A 20319-nucleotide genomic window follows, 5' to 3' on the forward strand; every position below is an offset into this window, starting at 1 on the left:
CGATGTATGATGACAGTATACATTGTACAGTAAAGTGTTCTATCAATGTACAAAACGACCACCATGTATGTTTGAACGGGTTGACCACACGTAGTGCAGGCTTAGTTAATTGTGTTTATGAAAACTCATAAAACAAAATACACAAAACCCCACATAAAACCCCACACCCTTTACACACTATTAAACTCGAACAACAGGGTAAATACCCTATAAAAGTATGCCAATAGTGACCATTTCACATCGAGGAAAACATATTGTTATTCTTGTTGCATAGAAACATTTTTCATTAAATGCCCTGTCGTTTATGTTTATGTTTGTGTGTGTGTGTGTGTGTGTGTGTGTGTGTGTGTGTGTGTGTGTGTGTGTGTGTGTGTTTATTTTTGTTTTGCGTTTTCGTAATCATAATTAAATATAAGCCTGAGCCCCTGTGGGTTGACCAGAGGTTGGTGGTGACAGTTTGTATAAAATGGTGACAGATTAATCATTCTACTTACCGGCGACAAGAATCGGACATTCATTTTTACCGAGCTGTTCGATGTAATCTTGGATTTTCTGCTCGTAATTCTCCACATTTTCTCTCAGATGATTTTTATTACTGTCGTTGACATTTTTTAGGTATTCATGTACCTCTTTGTAGAGTGATATAAGCAGATTTCTTTTCCGCCTGTCACTATCCAAAACCCCCTGAATTACGTCAGCCCCCTATGAACGAAAGAAGAACAGAGGATATTTTAGATTAACATTAGACGTCATGAGTTTGTGTTGATGAAGTATCGGTATCCGTGATATGATAATACCGTGACAAGTACATGTGTGGACATCAGACCAATTCGTGTATGATTGACTGGTCTGTAAGTTTGGCCTGTTTCCCCGAGCAACAAAGTCTTCGGGGAAAAATGTGGAACTTTTTACAAACATATGTTCGTAATCTTACACATATATCAATACTGGAAATGGCGACCATATCTTGAAGTAGTAAAGTATTATTTAACAGACATACCACAGATGTGTATGTTTTTGAGGTATAACGTGCTCTCGTGTATAAAGAACAACTTCAGGGCAATATGCAGTGTGTATACGTGTCGCGCTCTTGTCACGTGTTTGGATACGCATGACATGAACAAAAACATACAAATGATTTTTCCCCCAACAAAATCACACAGTTTGGCTTCAAATGATTTGTATACATATTCAGTAAGGTAACTGAAGCGTCAAGGATGTTGACAATGTCGCAGTTTATATCGTCTCGCTAAGAGAAACATTTGGCACATAGACAAGAGAACTGTCGAAATATATATTTACACAGGTTATACTTGTTGACGACTCCTCAAGACAACTATACTATATATAGTTTTGGAGTGGTCTGGTTGGACATCGAATGTCGTAAATGACGTCCATTAGATAAGATTAATTGTCTGCGTCATGACCCGAGTTGAGGTGTCTACGCATGCTTCCAACTTTTTCAATGAGACATATGCACTAGTTGAGTGAACAAGACTATTTGTATACAGTCGAAAGCCCTCGGCTTACCATTATTGTTGTGTGCATCGAGATTGGCTTCGGTCCAATGTCATGGTAAAAGTGTAAATATTTGTCTGTCATTTTTTTACTGTTTCTCCTTCATTTCCCTCCAGAGTGTCACATGTTGATGACATCCGTTTGTTATTTATTCTACATTTGGATGTTCTTCCATTTTCCTGAACGGTTAAAGTCCAGTCAGCTAACCATCAGGCTAAGATTTTATTCAGTAACTTAGACAACCGGTAGGAAAAAAAAAGAATTGTATTTTTTTCAATGAACTGATAAAAAATATGATAAATAAATATGGTTTAATATATTCATATTTCTACCGCGGCGCCTAAGGTAATGGAATTGTTAAAATAGTCTGTATGTTTTATTATGTAAGTTGTATTTGTTTTAAGAATGTAAAATGACCCGGAAGCGGAAAATTTATCAATGCTGTTTATCTCTGATGGTTGAATGAGGTTAATAAAATCACAGTATGTTATAGCATGGTTGTGACGTCACTCTATGAGTTGTGTTATCATTGATGTCCGAGTTTGTACCTTGAACTTTATTGTCAGAGTATTGTCAATCCTGACTTCCCCACACTTAGCAGATTTTAATATCATGTGACAAACATGAAAACAAATATGCAACTTGAAAAGTATATTTCTGTCACCGAGATCATCAAAAACATAAAACTATTTTAGTGTCTACATACGCCTGTGTAAGAACATAGCACAGTGGTCAGCAGATCATGAGTATTAATGGGTATTATTTTGATATGATTGTAGTGACGGTAAGATAAATATTTATGATATTTAACGCACCACTGTGCATCCTTTGATTGAGTGTATGTTGTAATCTGCAGGGTACTTGTTAATATCAACTATTGGTCACGTACCCTGGTGTATATCTAACGTTATGTGTGGAATGTTGACCATGACCGGACTCAGGATTTTATCAGTCGCGTTTTGGGGGAACTGTCAATTTCGACCGAAGCATATTCACAACTCTCTTTTTTTTTACTACACTCTATTATTAAACACAAAGGCAGTGGAGGGGAACTCCCCACTCCAGTGTCTACTTCTTACACGTACACATTTACACTAAATTTGGATATGATGATATTATACGTCTTGGGCATACACAATGCTATAGGTGTCACGAGTGTCATGTGAGTGTAGAACGAAGATATAGGACAACCACGCCCATGACTCAGTGAGTGACAGGGCACAAAGGTATATTGTGAGGACTACACTAACTTGTTTACACTGCTTCAATGCTTCTGGACCGAGCATCACAGATTAAAATAAATTAACTCGCCAGAATAATACCGGTTGTGTTTTCTGGCCCAGACAATACAATAATCTTATTTGGCATTCAGGATTTCCCGTTCAACTTCGGTAGTTAAACTTCAGTACCTTACCCAGTCTCTGAAATTGTTTGCTCTACAGTTATATATTCATATACATTATATATCGGTTAATATATCTTTTCTGGTGTCAGACAGAACTCGTACGAACATGCAATAGTTTCATCACCACTATAACACATACGGGTGGAGTAAGCAAATACTGTGCACTGTCAAAGGTCGCGGGTGAGCGGACAGGTGAGCTCATACAAATTTGAAGCCATGCAAATCTTTATTCATCTACCATCTACACTTTTATTTGAGTTGTTGCACAACTTTGAATTTGTTTTGATTTGATCGCTACTATACTAGCTGGGTCGTTGTACTCAGACACATACAGTCACCATTTGTTGCGAGGGCTCTATTGTGAATAGCTGTCATACTTTTTAGAGGGGTTTTATTCCTACGACCAAAGCCTGTGCATTCATTTGGGACACGTTAGAAGACTACTTTGCCTCCCCAAGCACCCAACCACGGAAATATTACTTCCGCGTTCCAGAGTCTTCGTCTAAGTCCAGGTAAGTGCGTTGGAATTCAATATGGTACAACGTTAACATAATTACTCGAAACTTAATCATACGAGACGTCACTTGACTTACCCGTGTAAAGTTGTTAGCATTCTGTTTAGAATTCTGTCCCAGTTTCAGGAACTGACGAAGGCGGTCTTTGCAGTCTCGTAGACTTTGTAATCCCTCTAAGCTAATGCCATTGGATTTTAACAATTTTCTTGCCTGGCGAAGGTCATTGACGTTGGTGATATCTTCCTGTGTATAGTTTGGTGGCTCGTCAGTTGACATTGTGTATCAGATTATCATATCATGACAAGGGATCGAGGAAACTTCACGAAGTTTGGTGTAGTGCACACCTCTACTGGCGAGTACAATAAGTCACGGTGTACGAATTGACCGATTGCCCCTGGTCAACCTTGTTGCATTGTGTCTTCACTTCCGTGTATAAACAGGTCACTGCGCAGTCTCGGCTCTAACTTTAAAATTAACCCAGTACCCGTCGATATATGAGAATTCCATACACCAGTTGATAGCCTATGGTATCTACAAGAACAAAGGTTAATTAGGACATAGCAAACATCGAATTAAGAAAACGTGACTGAACAGAAGAAGGTGTTTTCTGGTATGGTTGAGACGACCAACCTATGACGTACATGTGTACCTTATAACGAGGACCCCGGTGTAACAAGTAAGCCGTACTCCCTCCTTCGTGGTCAGTTCTTCCGGGTATGAGAAACACACCAAGCACTTTCTATACCTCTTGGAATCCGAGCTATTAGACGCGAGCTTTTAGCCCCGCCCTAAAAAAACGGTATGTGGCACAGTGTATTTATTTTTAGCTGGGCATTCAAGTTTAAAAGCCAGGATTTGTTTATATAATCTCACTCCGACGTAATATAATAGAACCCCATAATTTTTTCTCTCTCACCCATGCTATACACCGATACAAAAACAATTCCCACCAATACCTTCTGACAGTCCTTGCCACGACCATCGCAACTTGAAGTCTTGAGTTGTAGTATTTTTAGTTACCAATACCATAACACTTTGGGCAGTGACACGGATTACATTGCCAAAACCCGCGATACTCATATGAACTTTGACCTATTCTTTTAAACTACTAATTCTCACTAAACTCAGACGGATAAATACTTTATGAATGAACTAAACGATGCAAGTGATATAGGCAGTGAACCCAAGACAACAATTGATGGCATGTTGAGTCATAGACCCTGGTGGAGGGTCTATGGTTAATCACAGTCCCTCTATCAGGGTGACTGTGGGTTAAGTTACTGTAGACTTGTCGGTGACATTCACTCGACTGTTTAGACCGTCTGATGAGGTGCATACAATAGGATTAATTTGCTGTCGTGTATATATGGTAATTAGAATGATTTCCACAGCAGTGACAATGCAATCACAGACACTGAAGCAATTTCTCCCTTGTGTGTGCTACAGTATAAAGATGTTGTAATCGAATACTATAGTACATGTATATTAAAAGGTATCGAAGTTTTCTATCCTGATCATGGTACTGGTCACGCAATATATTATACTAAAAACAGAAAAAAAAACAAGTTGTAATATCTTATTACACGACATATTAGCCCTATAAGTCAGACAACCAGGGTGTCTAAGACATAGAAGACAGTGATTTGTATCTATATCCGTTCATTGTTCTTGAATCTGTCGTGAAAGTAAATCAGCGATGATAGATATACAGCTACTAAGACATACAGTAGGTCCAATAATAAGACTTAAAAATAGTTAACACAGTCACTGTGTGTTGCCTTTAAAAGTACCTGATCTGATCTGGGTCAACCTGTATATGTATGTATGTAAGGAATTTCAGGCATCGTGACGTATGTAATGCATTGTATTAGGACAAAACACTAGGACAACTGAGTCACTAAAAACTCAGATGTCAACAAAACTATTCAAGCGGGTCTGTTGGTCGTGATAATACAAATTATGCCCTTTATCTGTCATAATGTTGACACATTGTTTGACATGTACGGGATTAGCAGTCCTCTACCGGAGCTAATATTAAAGTTTGTGTAGCGGGTTATAACCACCTCCTTGTCTGAGTTGCCGCTGAAGTCTTATCAGTATTGGATAGTGTAAGACAAAGGGGGACTTAGAAGGTGTGAATTGGGTTGACCTTTGTAGTTCAAGTAAAACCAGTCCGGCAAAGTCAGAAACCATATGCCTGCACATGGAAGGGGAGCCTCCATGGTCTCAAGAATGAAATGCAAGAGTACGACCCGGACCAAAATAATTTGCCAAAATTACGAGGAGAACTTAATTACGGAGAAAAATAGTTGTGGCGAGTAGTATTAAAAATAAGTCATACTACTGTACCATGAATGGAGTAGTGACTGCACAGTAAGGGTTTAAGGATGAAGGGCACAACTGTTACCATTCAAAAGAAACGGTAAACATTTAAAAAACGAATTTTACACAGATCTTCAGATGAGCTACACTATAATATTAGACACGTCTCGTTGTTCAGTCATATCAGGGCTTGTGAATGTTGTATGGCTAATTTCTTCGCCGTGAACACTGCATGCTGTGTGTGTCCTCACCCGAATGTGTACACTTTTATCTCAGTTATTATCATCACCTAGCGTGGCAAGGGGTGAGACAGTGTGTACTTTATCTTAATCTAGTCTAGCAAGGGTGAGATGGACTAATCCTGCCATCCTGTGAACTTGTCGGGCATAAGTACAATAGACACCGGTGGAAAGATAAACAACGCGGCTCCGCCTTGTTGTTTATCTTTCCACCGGTGTCTATTGTATACTTAGCAACCTGAGGCTGTCAATTTTACATATGACGTAACAGGTTTGAGAAGATTAACTGCGTCACTTTCGGTTTGACGCCAGCGATGTCCGAGATGCTAGGGCAGTGGTATTTGTGCGATGGGAAGGGATTGGGTGGTGGGGTGGTGGTGGTGGTGGTGGTGGGTGGTGGAGAGACGGCATAATTATGTAGACCATGTATGGTGCCATTTTTTTTACACGGAACGTATATCTTCAACTTGAAGACCAAGTCACAAGATTTATAGGATCGATCATAAACTTTATATTTTGGTCACAAGACTGGTCAAAAGTATAATCACGTGACGGTCCTTGTGCAACTGTATCTTACTTTAATTAGTCAGAAAATAGTGAAATTTCTACTCACAGAGTCCATGAACCCACAGTCCATAAACATACATTCTCGCACATGGAAATTACACCTGCACATGGGAATTATACCTGTGCGAGAAGTTGTCCTTCTAACTGTATATGGCTTCTTTTTTTAGGTCATCACCATGGAAACGATTGACGGGTTAACTGAAGAGAAAATCGATGAAATTGATGACTTAATGACAGCTTTTGATATCGCTGATGAGTTTGAAATTGACATCGATGGTGATTTACAAACATTGGACCAAGTGAAGAATTTCCTACGAACTCGAATACAGACACCAAATGGTTCGGGCTACAAAGCCGATTTTAACGTGAGTAATTAGTTTTATTTGATGGTGAACATGTTGTCATCCAAATTTAAACCATAGACTATATGAATGTTCAAGTCCCCTCCTATTATGTGACGTTAAACAGGGACTTTAATTTGTGGGTTTATTCTTTGTACTTATGCCATATTGGTTGGATGTGTTTATCAAAATATACATGAATGGAATTAACAAATCAAGGGGATAAGAAACTAGAAAAGTGCCAGTGTTTTAAGTGATAATGATAGGTAGTATACTCGTAAACGCTGCCATGATAATGAAGTAGTTGGATAGATGTGTCCCTGGCAGCCTCTCTTACGGCACACACCGTAAGATTTGATGTGTGCTCTGATTTTCGATACTGTTAACAAACAATCTGTATATAATTTTAAATTATAGTCCACACATTGGACTCTGATTGTAGATGTATCATATTTCGATAAAGGTAAAAGGGTAAAGAATTTTCCAAGTTCGCAATTTTATGGATTTGTTATCTTCAACTCCTGTCAGATACAGCAGACACCTTACTGATAAGTGTAGTCTAAATAGGATATCAACTACTGTCAGATACAGTAGACACCTTACTGATAAGTGTAGTCTAAATAGGATATCAACTACTGTCAGATACAGTAGACACCTTACTGATAAGTGTAGTCTAAATAGGATATCAACTACTGTCAGATACAACAGACACTTTACTGATAAGTGTAGTCTAAATAGGATATCAACTACTGTCAGATACAGCAGACACTTTACTGATAAGTGTAGTCTAAATAGGATATCAACTACTGTCAGATACAGTAGACACCTTACTGATAAGTGTAGTCTAAATAGGATATCAACTACTGTCAGATACAGTAGACACCTTACTGATAAGTGTAGTCTAAATAGGATATCAACTACTGTCAGATACAGCAGACACCTTACTGATAAGTGTAGTCTAAATAGGATATCAACTACTCACTGTCAGATACAGCAGACATCTTACTGATACGTGTAGTCTAATAGGATATCAACTACTCACTGCCAGATACAACAGACACCATACTGATAAGTGTAGTCTAATAGGATATCAACTACTGTCAGATACAGCAGACACCTTACTGATAAGTGTAGTCTAATAGGATATCAACTACTGCCATATACAACAGTCACCTTACTGATAAGTGTAGTCTAAATAGGATATCAACTACTGTCAGATACAACAGTCACCTTACTGATAAGTGTAGTCTAATAGGATATCAACTACTGCCATATACAACAGTCACCTTACTGATAAGTGTAGTCTAAATAGGATATCAACTACTGTCAGATACAGCAGACACGTTACTGATAAGTGTAGTCTAATAGGATATCAACTACTGTCAGATACAGCAGACACCTTACTGATAAGTGTAGTCTAATAGGATATCAACTACTGTCAGATACAGCAGACATCTTACTGATAAGTGTAGTCTAAATAGGATATCAACTACTGTCAGATACAGCAGACATCTTACTGATAAGTGTAGTCTAATAGGATATCAACTACTCACTGCCAGATACAACAGACATCTTACTGATAAGTGTAGTCTAAATAGGATATCAACTACTGTCAGATACAGTAGACACCTTACTGATAAGTGTAGTCTAATAGGATATCAACTACTCACTGCCAGATACAACAGACATCTTACTGATAAGTGTAGTCTAAATAGGATATCAACTACTGTCAGATACAGCAGACACCTTACTGATAAGTGTAGTCTAAATAGGATATCAACTACTGTCAGATACAGCAGACATCTTACTGATAAGTGTAGTCTAATAGGATATCAACTACTCACTGCCAGATACAGCAGACACCTTACTGATACGTGTAGTCTAAATAGGATATCTAAATTTAATTTGCAAAGATTCCTTTTTGAAAACTCTATCTTTTTCCACTTTATATAAATGTTTATATCATTGTGTGATACACGCTTTAAATAACCGATAAATAGATTTATCGCGTTTTGTCATAATTAATTAATATACTGGATAACAACGGTAAATCGGTAGCCAATGAGAGAAGTAAACAATACAGATCTCCCAGCATTGGCTACAATATGTATCACTATCCATGCAAGTGTGAACCTAAAACCATTACGTCAGAGTAACTTAGTTGGTAGGATCACAGATTGTTTTGTGTACACAACTGTATCACTTCTAGCTTGCAATGATCCATTCTAAACTAACACAGACTCATGTGACTTGAGCTGATTTCATTTCCTCATTCCACAGAACAGAACAAAATGAACTCACTGCATCAGCGAATATATAAATTGCCATAGTCACCAGTGCGTTCATGTTGTCACCACCATATGCTGCCATTTGTACACTGTAATAATTGACTATTGGCAAAAATGTGTAATTTAATAGTACATTTTTTTTCATAGCCACCCTTCGATAGATTACAGAAGTAGGTAACCTTATGGATATAATGTTAAAAGGCCAGTCAGTTTCCTTATGCTGTGTTGACTGAACACTAGGTTCAGTTTAATATTAACAATAAATAGGGTCATTGAAGTTAACATATAATCCACAGGGTATATTGATGTTAACAACACAGATAAATACTGGTGAAGATTCAAACAAAACTGACAACCACAATAACAGCAATGTTTATTGACATCTCATTGGCTGATCCATACAGAGCTCTCATTGGCTGATCCCTATATCAGACCTATTGTGAATGAATGAATTATTAATTCGTTTATTTTATGGTTCATTTATGTAATATATCTATTCATATATATATATATATATATATATATATATATATATATATATATATATATATATATATATATATATATATAACTTTATTAACTTTACACTCAGGTTCTGTCTATAAACAATACTGTAAACCATACAGTTCTGACCCAAATATTTCGAAGAGACTGAGCTCCTCTTCATCGGTGGGTCTCCAGGTCTGTCAAAGACACCAAGTTCTGTTACACCTTAAATACTGGAGAGAGTAGTTATTGTCATGCAAAATATTACCCTTGTCCTGGAATCGTATCAATTAGCCTTTTTTTCAGTCGCCGACCGGCCCACCACTTTTAGAATGTTACGATGAGAAAACGAATAAATACATTAAAACAAGGGCTATCCTGACATTGGTTTTATCGGACTGAAATACACTTTCTATTACTGCATAATTTATTGTCGATCTAGGCCATTAATTTGGTAACCAAATGTAGACAAGAAGATGAAGAAAGAAGGAAGCGTCTACAGACTTTGTATGATGCAGTGGAACAACAGTTTGACAGTTTTGACGATCATATGACAGTGGTCTTACAGAAGGAAGACGTAATCGGAAATTTTATGGAGAGAGTGGTTCGAATCAAGCAAAGTTTGCAGAGTGGAGATTGTCCTATCCTGGTAGCAGGTGAGATAGACACATGGACATATTTTGTCAAACTAGTATCCTGTTTTGGATATACCTTGGAAATATCTTCACCAAAGTCATATAATAAACAACAATAACATGTAGTAAACAAATTAAACAATAACATATAATAAACAACAATAATAAAACTTCATGTTTCAGGTCGAGTTGACTTGAAGAAGATTCATCTTCTCGGTGTTTAGATTAAACAGATTATGATGGTCTGTCATTACATTCCTTAAAGAAACACTTACATTTCACTATTATAAAATGTAGTGATATGGTCTCTGCTCTGGTAAACAATTTGCCTATCTCTTATTTCCTACGTTTTGGAGGTGACCGTTGCCAATTTGTCTCGCGGCAACCATAGTCATTAGCTTTTGTAAAGATGGGTTCTACCGACGTTGTTACAGCCAGACCTCAGTCCAGGCCTACGCATAACTTTTCGAGAAATAAAATGCACATAAGTATCAAATACATGTAAATTTACACAATTCTATATTATATCTTGTAGGTGAAACATCAGCTGGTAAAAGTAGTCTACTAAATTTGATCTTAGGTGAAGAAATCTTGCCTTACTCTCACCTGAGTTCCACGTCTACTATCTGTATTCTACGATGGGGCGAACAGAGAAAAATTCGTATCAATTACATGTATGGAAGGAAGTGTGAAGAGATCTTGATTGAGGAAAGCGGTGAAGATTTACTGAAGAAATTATCCAAATACGTACATCAGACTAGAGATCGTGAAAAGGGCAGTAATTATGAAAGTATTGAAGTGTTCATGCCAATTCCTTTACTGAGAGTAAGTATATGGTGTATAGTGTTATACCACGCACAAGCCAAGTTGAAGCAAAAAAATATGGAATTTATACCCTGGTCGTTCTACGTCACGACAACACACCGTGATCCCGACAACGCCGCCTGTCTACGTCAGAATAAGTCAGAAACTCAAAACGTTCAGAATTGCCATTACTTTTCCCGATTTTTCTTTGATATTACGAGTGACCTAAGGGGTTTGTCACTACTCGTCTAGCGACTCGTAGTGACAGAGTCCCCTTAAGTTACGCGTATTTTCCTTGGCTGAACGAAGAAAAATATTGTCTAAATATACACATTGACACATTTTATAACAGTTATATGGAAGTTTGAATATTGGGGACTTCATAGTCTTGGGTATGTAAGCAATGACCATCTTGTTCATAGGCTCTGGGTGAGAGAGTTTAATCGATCTATTTACTTTGGTGATGAATCGATTTATTGATTTTGATCACTTTTTGAACGTGTCAATGCTGACTCTTATCTATATTTATGTTTATCCTCAGGATGGCATCTTCATCGTCGACAGTCCTGGTATTGGTGAGAATGATGCCATGGATGCCATAGTAACTGGATATTTAAATGAGGCGTTTGCGTTCATTTACGTTATCAACAGTGCTAATGCTGGTGGAGTACAGGAAGACAGAGTGAGTAAATTGTGATTTGAAATTGCAAACGTCAGTCAGTTGACTTTGAAACAATCTTTGAAATCAGTGACAGACTGCGGCCAATACTCGTTAAACTCAATAGCATTCCAAAGGCAGTTTACTGGTGATCTATTGATTGCAAATTTACGTACATTGATATTTTTCAAAACTACCACATTACAATAATCCATAATACGTCATTTATCATAAGGATTTCTAAGCAAGATTATCAACATAGCAATACAATGTGTTCAACCTTAAGCTTTCTACAGCACAATTACATAAAACCAAACACAAAGCGTGGTCTGACTCGAGAACATTCTTGCCAACTTTAATTGCATTGTCTGACCTAGGACTGACAAATATCTCAGAGATGTTGCTAAAACTTAGTGTTAATGTTTGGCTTGACAAAAAATCTAATTAAAACGAAATTTCCATATGTTATCGTCTGACACGCCAAGAATTGAAGTACAACTGTACGTTACACTTTAGTCAATTGACTCTCAAAAATATCAGAATAAATGCACACATGTTAGGTTTACCTTCCCGTGTTGTCCTTGATAATGTGGTAGCTCACCATCGGTGCAAAGAAAGTTTAGCAATGTTGGTTTAACATGTATGTCGCGCCAGACGATAAAATATAGCAATGTATATAGTAAGATTTTTTGTCCTGCCAGGCAATGTTTTGTATCAGGTTTCATGATTTCCGTTGTATCTGTAAAAAAGAATGCAACTTCAGAGTTTGACTTCGAAAAGTTTCAATATTTACTGTCAATATTTCCAACTCGATAATTCACCACTTCACATTATAATACTTACCTGTTTGTTTTGTTTTATCTCTATATATAGCTACAGAAATTTCTGAGACTAGTTTTGGATAAGAAGAGTCCGGATGAACAGATGAAGTTTAACACCAGAGCAGCGATCTTTGTCTGTAATAAGTGGGACTGTGTACCGAAGAAAGAAAGCGACCTAGTGAGAGCAGATACGATGAAAAAATTACAACGATGCTGGCCGGGGGTGTCACTCTCTCAGGTACATATCATATCATATCAAAGTCATTTCACGATGGAGGAACTTCTCCTTCCCTATCACATATTATGGCATTGTTTACACTATATGATGTTCGATATGTACCAGATATAACTAGGTATGCATAAATTAGTATTCTTGGGTTGGAAGAAGTGGCAGGAAACATAATCAAAAATGAACAAGTGATCATAATATGTCGCGTTATTGACATACTCGAAGTATTTTTGCACAAAAAGGTACTCCCCTCATATGTGTATACAGGCTGGGTTTCAATATTTACTGTCAAATTCGTTTGTTTATACAGGTTGGGGTTTGAAGTTAATGTTGAGACTAGGTCAACTTACATTTGTATCTAAATAATAAATTTTCATGAAATTTATTTAACTTTAAAAATTCCGTTCCCTTTAAAGGTATTTTTCTTATCAACTAAGAATGCAGCCTCTGCTATGAGAAATGGATCAATAACAAGTGACTTTGGACAGTTACTACACGGCATACAACATCTACTTCCTTTAAGCCTTACTAGCAAAGTTCAGGTTCATTACAGGTATGTTATTTATTTCAACTCTGACACAGTTTAAATACATTGTGTACTTCTAACCTTAGTATCAAGCAAAGTTTGTTATTAAAGTTTTATGGATCGGTACAATAATAGTACTTTCGTATATTTCCAACGTGATTCTGGGTTCGTAAAGTTAAAATTCATGTAAAACTTTAGTAGGATCTACGCGACTATTCATGTCCAAACGTACAATTATAGAAATAAAATGTTAAAAATACAAGTACATATCTTCGTCCTGCAAACTCCTATCATTTAATTGTTAAACCCGTATAGTTTATCAGGCTAAATCAAGACAATAGAGATCATTAATCGCAAAACCTTCAGATTGTGTAGTAGTACTAGTTGCAAACAAGCCAACAAACAAACAAACAAACAAACAAACAAACAAACAAGTCAACAAACAAACAAACAAACAATGGATGAAATACATCTAGTGTATGGCTACTCTCACACTCCTCAGTGTTAGTGATAACTGACCACGCCCTCAAAACCATTTATATTTCTCAGGTTGTTATGGTGTACCATCTATATGATACTATATTTATATAGTTATTAAAACTTAAACACTTCTTGGTTTACATATTAATATTGTATTCATCTAAGCCAGTGTTTCTCTTTGACGTCACGATATCATTATTATATTTGCAGGTGGTTGGATTATTTTGTGTCACGTGTCCTGCATCACGTCAACACGTATCTCAACAAAACAAAACGTGACACCATGACCTTGGAGACGAGTTACAAACTAACAGAACAACGACTCCTGAAACTCGAAAAGGAATCACAGGTCGTCATGTCAACCATGAAAACATACTTAGAAGAACACGTGCAGAAAGCTATATCCGAACTCCAAGTGATGCTTAAGTCCGAATCTGTCAAAGCGAAGCTGAGTGATTGGAGTAACATTGAGCCGCCTAAGGGACTATCGTGGCCGGTCATTGAATCTGAAATCGAGTCAGTCATTACGGAGAAGTTGTACAAATTATTATGCGACTGGGAAGATCAAACAAACCACTTCAAAAAGATTCAGCCATTCTTGTTGGAGAAGTTTAAAGCCGACTTTCAAATCATAGAAGGCAAGATGGCCGCCATAGAAACGGCGATAGAGAGACCAGACTTCCAAATTGATGAAGATGAGATGGTAACTAAGGACATCGTTCATGACGAAATACACAAGTACAAACAGTGTCTCATTCAAATTAGCGCCAGGAAGAAAAGTGATCTGGGTACTACATCCTCGATTTGGTCTCCCTTTACTTTCATTGGTGCAGTGTTTACTTTACCGATGTGGATTGGTCGCGGTAACATCAAAGGTATGATAGCCCTCTGAGTGACAGTTTGCATTTTCTGTCAAAATATCACAATTATATACAGAAAGTGACGCGTTCGTTTGACAGAAAATAGTTGTCTATAAATGAAGAATTTACAAGTGTTTAACTTTGATTAGTAAACTAGTACGTTTAGAACATGTTTGGGTCATCTTGCATAAATTATATACCTCAGGGGGCGGGGGCACTTTCTATTTTCAACACAATAGCCAGTATGACGTTATTCCGAGATTTGTTTCCAGTCGATGACAACTATTAAAAGTTATTTTCTTTAAAGCCATTGTTACTTTTAATACAATTATTTTAACTGGAGGTAAACACCTATATCGATTGTAACACCTTAAAAATTGATTTATTGCCACTCTTTGTGTTTTTAAGAAAACAATCTTGCTTCCGTGTGTGTCAGCACCTTGGTTTAAGTACGATTGTCGACATTCCAATGTGATGCAGTCAAACAAATATAGATATAATGATAATGTATTGTGTGAATATAATGTTCAAATTAAAGAGAGTGACAGTTTATATATTTTTTTTGAATCCACAGGGGTATTTGACAAACGTGCCGAAAAAGCACAAATGCAGAAATACCAGAAAGACACAAGCGGATACCTAACACAGAGGGCGCTGTATGTACTGGATAAGTTTGCCGAAGCAGATAATGTGAGAAAATACGTAGTTTCCCAACTCAAACCAGTCTACAATGTCGTATCAAAGCTTGAAAACACAGTGCCGAAAATGATTGATGCCGATAAAGAGGTGAGTTACAAACTGCCAGTGTTTCAATCTCGGGTGCTGGCTTCTTTGTGTTATCTTATCAGTAGAGCTATAATGATTGCATGGGATCATTCTTATGTTTAGGACAAACTTTTCTATGTACCTCTAAACATAGACCCTGCACCCACCATGGGTGGGTGGGTGGATGGGTGGGGGTTTGGGGTGGGGTGGGGTGTATGCTCTACAAGACAACTGTTCTTCACACCTAAATACTAATCGTAATCTGAAGTCAATGGCATGAGGGTAAATTGTGTTAGAAACACTGCCAAGTGAATGTAAAGTTAAATTTAAGTCCAGTCCATTCAGACTTATTTCTACTTTTAGTACGCTTGTATTTATTACTGTTGTCTGCTTAACTACATGTATGATTTTTGGATGCTATTTGGTAAGTTAACTTACTCAACTTTAAAATCTTGCAGGGAAGGTAAAATGAAGCTGCTGTTCTAATCACATCACAAACACGCCTTTGGTGCAAACACAAACACCTTTGTTTTTGGTGTCTTTTCCAGTTGATGGCAACTTTAAAACGAGATACTCGTAGCGTTGAAGAAATCAAGGTATTATACGAACCAACTCGGGAAGTGTTCGACAAACAGTATGGCCTTCTGTCGAAGTATGGGTATGAAGACATCCGGGAATTTAACATCGAGACATCAGAGGTCAAAGGTTACAACTCACCACCAATATCACGGTGTGGTTATTTTAATTACCACCATATGGAAATCAGCACTAATGGAGCTGACATACCAGTTATATCAACTGTTTTAAAAAGATACTTACCAGATCTCAATGAAGAATGTGCTTATTTGATGAGAAAAGAAGAAGAAAATTTCAGGTACTTGAATTGTTTTGGAAAGTAATGATTCAAATGTTGTCTCTCCCCATTCTTATTTTTCATTTAATACCTTGATTAGAACTACTTGAGTACTAAGGTTTAAGTATGAAATTTTCGTAAGTATCTGTAGTGTTTGAATTATTAGTATTTACTTATTCGTATGATTATGGTACGGTCCTCATACGTACCCATTCCATTTCTTCATCTCATCCCTATTCTTCATCCTCCTCCTCCTCACCCCTCTTTCCCACTGTCAAACCACCTTCATCTAGATGTTACATCAGTAACAATTTACTCATCACCACTGCCCCATCACCATCATCAACCCACCAAGAGGTGAACCACAACCAATTAATGCCGTCGCCACCACCCCCAGTATCAGCATCATCATCATCATCATCAGCAGCAGCAGCAGCAGCAGCACCACCACCACTACTACCACCACCACCACCACCACCACAACAACAACAACAACGTACGATACCACTTACAACATCATCAACAACAACAACAACAACAACAACAACAATAACAACGTCCGACACCACCACCACCACCACCATCATCAACAACAACAACAACAACAACAACAACAACAACAACAACAACGACAACAACAACAGCAAAACCACAGTCGCCACCGTCTCCAACAAGAACAATAATTATCAACGTCTTTAATCATGTCGTTTTTGAACACACATACCAGGCTAGTACTAAATTGAATATTTCATTTTTTCATCACTTTTCAGGAAACTTCGTTTTCCCAATATTCCTCACTTGATAGGACTAATCCAAGACCCAGGATGTACGACAAAGAAACCATCTTTCCTTCTACAGAATTGTCTCTACTCACTACGAAAACTACAACGAGGAGAGGTGAATAAGAGACCGGCTAGTTTCTATAAACCTATCGCTGTACAGTCCGTGGTGTCCTACGTACGAGATATGACGTGTGGTTTGGATTTCTTACACAGAAAGGGTTTAGTTCATATTGAGCTTTCACTTGATACACTCATGGTAAGTACGGCAATGATTTCATCTTAAAGTTTTTGAATGTATTAAACGAATGACGAAATAAGTCTGTCTGTCTGTCTGTCTGTCTGTCTGTCTGTCTGTCTGTCTGTCTGTCTGTCTGTCTGTCTGTCTCTGTCTGTCTGTCTGACTGACTGACTGACTGACTGTCTGTCTGTCTGTCTGCATGCCTGTCTGTCTGTCTGTCTGTCTGTCTGTCTGTCTGTCTGTCTCTGTCTGTCTGTCTGTCTGTCTGCATTTTCAATAGGAGAATACCATGAATATACAATGGCATGGTCTTTCTCAAGGCTGTGAGATCACATCACACACAACACTTTTGTCCTTGGTGACTCCTTGTTAAAAAGAAAACAAACAAACAAACAAACAAACAAACAAACAAAATTGATTTTCATTTCCACTAATATATACACCACGTAATCAACTTTGAAACAAAGAATATACATGTACATTTGCACCGAAGCAAATGCCAATCAAACTTGTCAACTATTCTAGGATAAGTGACCAAATCAAATACTGTAATGTAACATTCTGACAACAAATCATTCGTAAACATGTATAAGAAGTAAACATATGAAAACCAATAAAAAATGTGTATGTACAAATAGACGTAGCCTGTTGATGAACTGTCGGGTTGACAGTTTTCTGCTAAGTCTACCAAGTCCACACACAGTCAGTTATGGATACCAATACCTAAAGAAATTAAAACTTTATTTGTCCATTTGTTACGTTGTAAAAATATGTTAAATATTTAAATTTCAGATAAGTACTGATAGCAGAGTGATGTTGACAAATATAAGTCTGCCTCGTAAAGTACAAGAACCACAACATACAAGTAAGGGAAACACGTGGTTCACCTATCTTAGTCCCGAGGTCCTACAAGGTGGAATCTACGACACGGCAGCGGACATATACTCTGTTGGCCTGGCCATGTGGGAACTATGGTACGGTGAGAAAATAACCCCTTACTTCAAAGATGAAGACATGGTTTCCATGGAAGTGTTCGCAAAACACGTGACGTGTCCACAGGTAGCGAGTGATAAACCCATGCATAAAATATGGGGCACTATTATGAGTGGGTGCTTGTCTGAAACAAGCATTAACCGACCAATAGCATCGCAGATATTTAATGACGTCAAGAAAATCAAATGGGAAGAAGAGGAAGCTTGATGATGTAGGTCATTGCTATGACAACGGTCCTACAGGACAGAAATCGGACTGTCAAATAGAGAAGTCACTGGTCAAAGTTATTATCATTCATTTATAGACCTCAAATTTGAACTTGACCTTCACCATGATGACCTAGGCCTCGTGATGCAATACAAATGTGTGCACTTAAAACTTTTCAATAAGTTGAATAGATGTCAACGATATACACGTACGTGTAATACTCAGATCGGCTTTCAAGTCAAAACTGAGGACAAAATATGGCAGCTAGCTATAGCATTGGTGTTTTCAAAGTATAGTTTCAAAACAGGTATACTAGAACTGTTTCAAAAAAGTTATTGATAGAAAAATGATGATAACAATGAATATGAAGGTAATTATGGGTTATAATATGATAAACATCAGAATCTTTCAATGGGTTGAAATATGCCGATATCAAATATCAAATGACATCAACTATGTAAATGTAAGGTGGTACTTTAATGATGTATACTGGTCAAACCAGACACATTTCGATATGTTCTATTACGTTGTCATGACAACAGAATGTTAAAGCCAGGTGACTTGCTACTATGATTATTAATCGTACTACAAAAAGAATGGACACAATTTTGAGAGATATACATTTTTTGGTAACAACAAATCATTATATTTTTTTAGATCGTTTCTCCGCTTAGTTCATAGACGTTGGAGAGAGATTATATGTCGCAACGGCTATGTTCAGGCTTACACAGGTGTACGCCATGTCAGAGCGCCCTCATACATCGGCTGACGACAAACAAAACAAAATAATGATTAACACCGTTGAGGGCGGAATAACACGACGGAGCTAAGTCTATTCCATGATGCGAGCATGAGCTAGCATAAACAGTTTAACTGTTATTTTTAGTCAAAGTATATATTTTACATATTGATCCTCATCAACCAAGATTGTCTTCTGTATCAGCATTCAGCATTTTTTTCTCAGTAATTTCCTTGTTTTTTTAGTTTTATTTCAGAACCACGTGTACGTTTTGTTTTTTGCTGTAGGCGTGTATACTAGAGAACGGGGTATAGAAATATCCATACGCTTACGTTTATAACTGCAGTTCCGATTCGTTTGTTTTCCATTGAAAAGAGACCAATTGTAAACTTAAAAACGGGGAAAAATGTTTTACTTGTTGACGAGAGCTGTATGTACAGCGGCTGGATATTTGTAGTATGCTGACTGTATGAATGATATTCAATCGTTCGTCAGACTTTGAGATGCATTTTAACATAAAACTAGCGCCAATGGCATTGTAGCACAACTGCATAGTTTATTAAATGTTTATGTACACCGTATTCTTACTGTTCGTATGGGCAGTATCTTCATTGCTGTCAATTATTTGAAAGTTCATCTACTTGCCTCACTATCCATGTTGTCAGTTTTGCAATATACATCACCATTTCACTGTTGCCATGTGTGTGGTCTTGTTGCAAGGCATATTTGCATACATTTTTTTGCATGTTTCTCCATACAGTGGAGGAATCTATGGTTGATCAATTACCATTAGTCCCTGTTGTTATCATTGCAATATACACCATTTCGCTGTTGCCATGGGCGTGGTCTTGTTGCTAGGCATAGTCGCATATATATTTTAATCTTTCTCAATTTATAATTACCTAAAGATTTGTGATCTTTGTAATATACATCATTTGGCTGTTGCTAAGGGCATGGTCATGGTTGCTAGGATCAATCGTGTCAAAATGTTTGAACAATATCTACAGAATAAGAGAGAGAGAGAGAGAGAGAGAGAGAGAGAGAGAGA

At 37.4% G+C, this 20319-nt stretch overlaps 3 protein-coding genes across 3 annotated transcripts in view; 2 read left to right on the forward strand and 1 right to left on the reverse strand.

Moving 5' to 3' along the window:
- Positions 1-3789, reverse strand: part of LOC144436502 (uncharacterized) — a 17210-nt gene extending 13421 nt beyond the window's left edge. Inside the window, exons 1-2 of the mRNA XM_078125307.1 lie at positions 3517-3789; positions 495-702 (exon numbers count right to left, since the gene is read on the reverse strand). Coding sequence (XP_077981433.1) covers positions 495-702; positions 3517-3714 — 406 coding nt within the window. The 5' untranslated portion in view covers positions 3715-3789. The remainder of the gene's footprint in view (positions 1-494; positions 703-3516) is intronic.
- A 150-nt stretch (positions 3790-3939) lies between these two features.
- Positions 3940-13150, forward strand: LOC144436503 (bacterial dynamin-like protein). Its single transcript, XM_078125308.1, has 7 exons — positions 3940-4237; positions 6734-6931; positions 10124-10337; positions 10852-11141; positions 11662-11802; positions 12652-12777; positions 13139-13150. The coding sequence occupies exons 2-7, from the start codon at positions 6743-6745 to the stop codon at positions 13148-13150; spliced, it is 972 nt and encodes a 323-aa protein (XP_077981434.1). The 5' UTR covers positions 3940-4237; positions 6734-6742.
- A 1248-nt stretch (positions 13151-14398) lies between these two features.
- On the forward strand, positions 14399-19728 carry LOC144436636 (inactive tyrosine-protein kinase 7-like). The gene is made up of 5 exons (XM_078125467.1): positions 14399-14709; positions 15269-15480; positions 16008-16333; positions 17083-17350; positions 18125-19728. Exons 1-5 carry the CDS (start codon positions 14478-14480, stop codon positions 18530-18532), a joined length of 1446 nt encoding a protein of 481 aa, XP_077981593.1. The 5' UTR covers positions 14399-14477; the 3' UTR covers positions 18533-19728.
- Positions 19729-20319: the final 591 nt, after the last annotated feature.

This window comes from Glandiceps talaboti, chromosome 6, assembly GCF_964340395.1.
Source record: "Glandiceps talaboti chromosome 6, keGlaTala1.1, whole genome shotgun sequence".
In the NCBI taxonomy this organism is placed as follows: domain Eukaryota; kingdom Metazoa; phylum Hemichordata; class Enteropneusta; family Spengelidae; genus Glandiceps; species Glandiceps talaboti.

What these genes read in the sequence shown, in the direction of transcription:
- LOC144436636 (XM_078125467.1), top strand. Translation starts at nt 14,478, where the DNA reads ATGGCCGCCATAGAAACGGCGATAGAGAGACCAGACTTCCAAATTGAT. An exon ending in TGGTCGCGGTAACATCAAAG is followed by an intron (nt 14,710 to 15,268) that starts GTATGATAGCCC and finishes TTGAATCCACAG; the next exon opens with GGGTATTTGACAAACGTGCC. An exon ending in TGATTGATGCCGATAAAGAG is followed by an intron (nt 15,481 to 16,007) that starts GTGAGTTACAAA and finishes TGTCTTTTCCAG; the next exon opens with TTGATGGCAACTTTAAAACG.
- LOC144436503 (XM_078125308.1), top strand. Translation starts at nt 6,743, where the DNA reads ATGGAAACGATTGACGGGTTAACTGAAGAGAAAATCGATGAAATTGAT. An exon ending in GCTACAAAGCCGATTTTAAC is followed by an intron (nt 6,932 to 10,123) that starts GTGAGTAATTAG and finishes TTGTCGATCTAG; the next exon opens with GCCATTAATTTGGTAACCAA. An exon ending in TTGTCCTATCCTGGTAGCAG is followed by an intron (nt 10,338 to 10,851) that starts GTGAGATAGACA and finishes TATATCTTGTAG; the next exon opens with GTGAAACATCAGCTGGTAAA.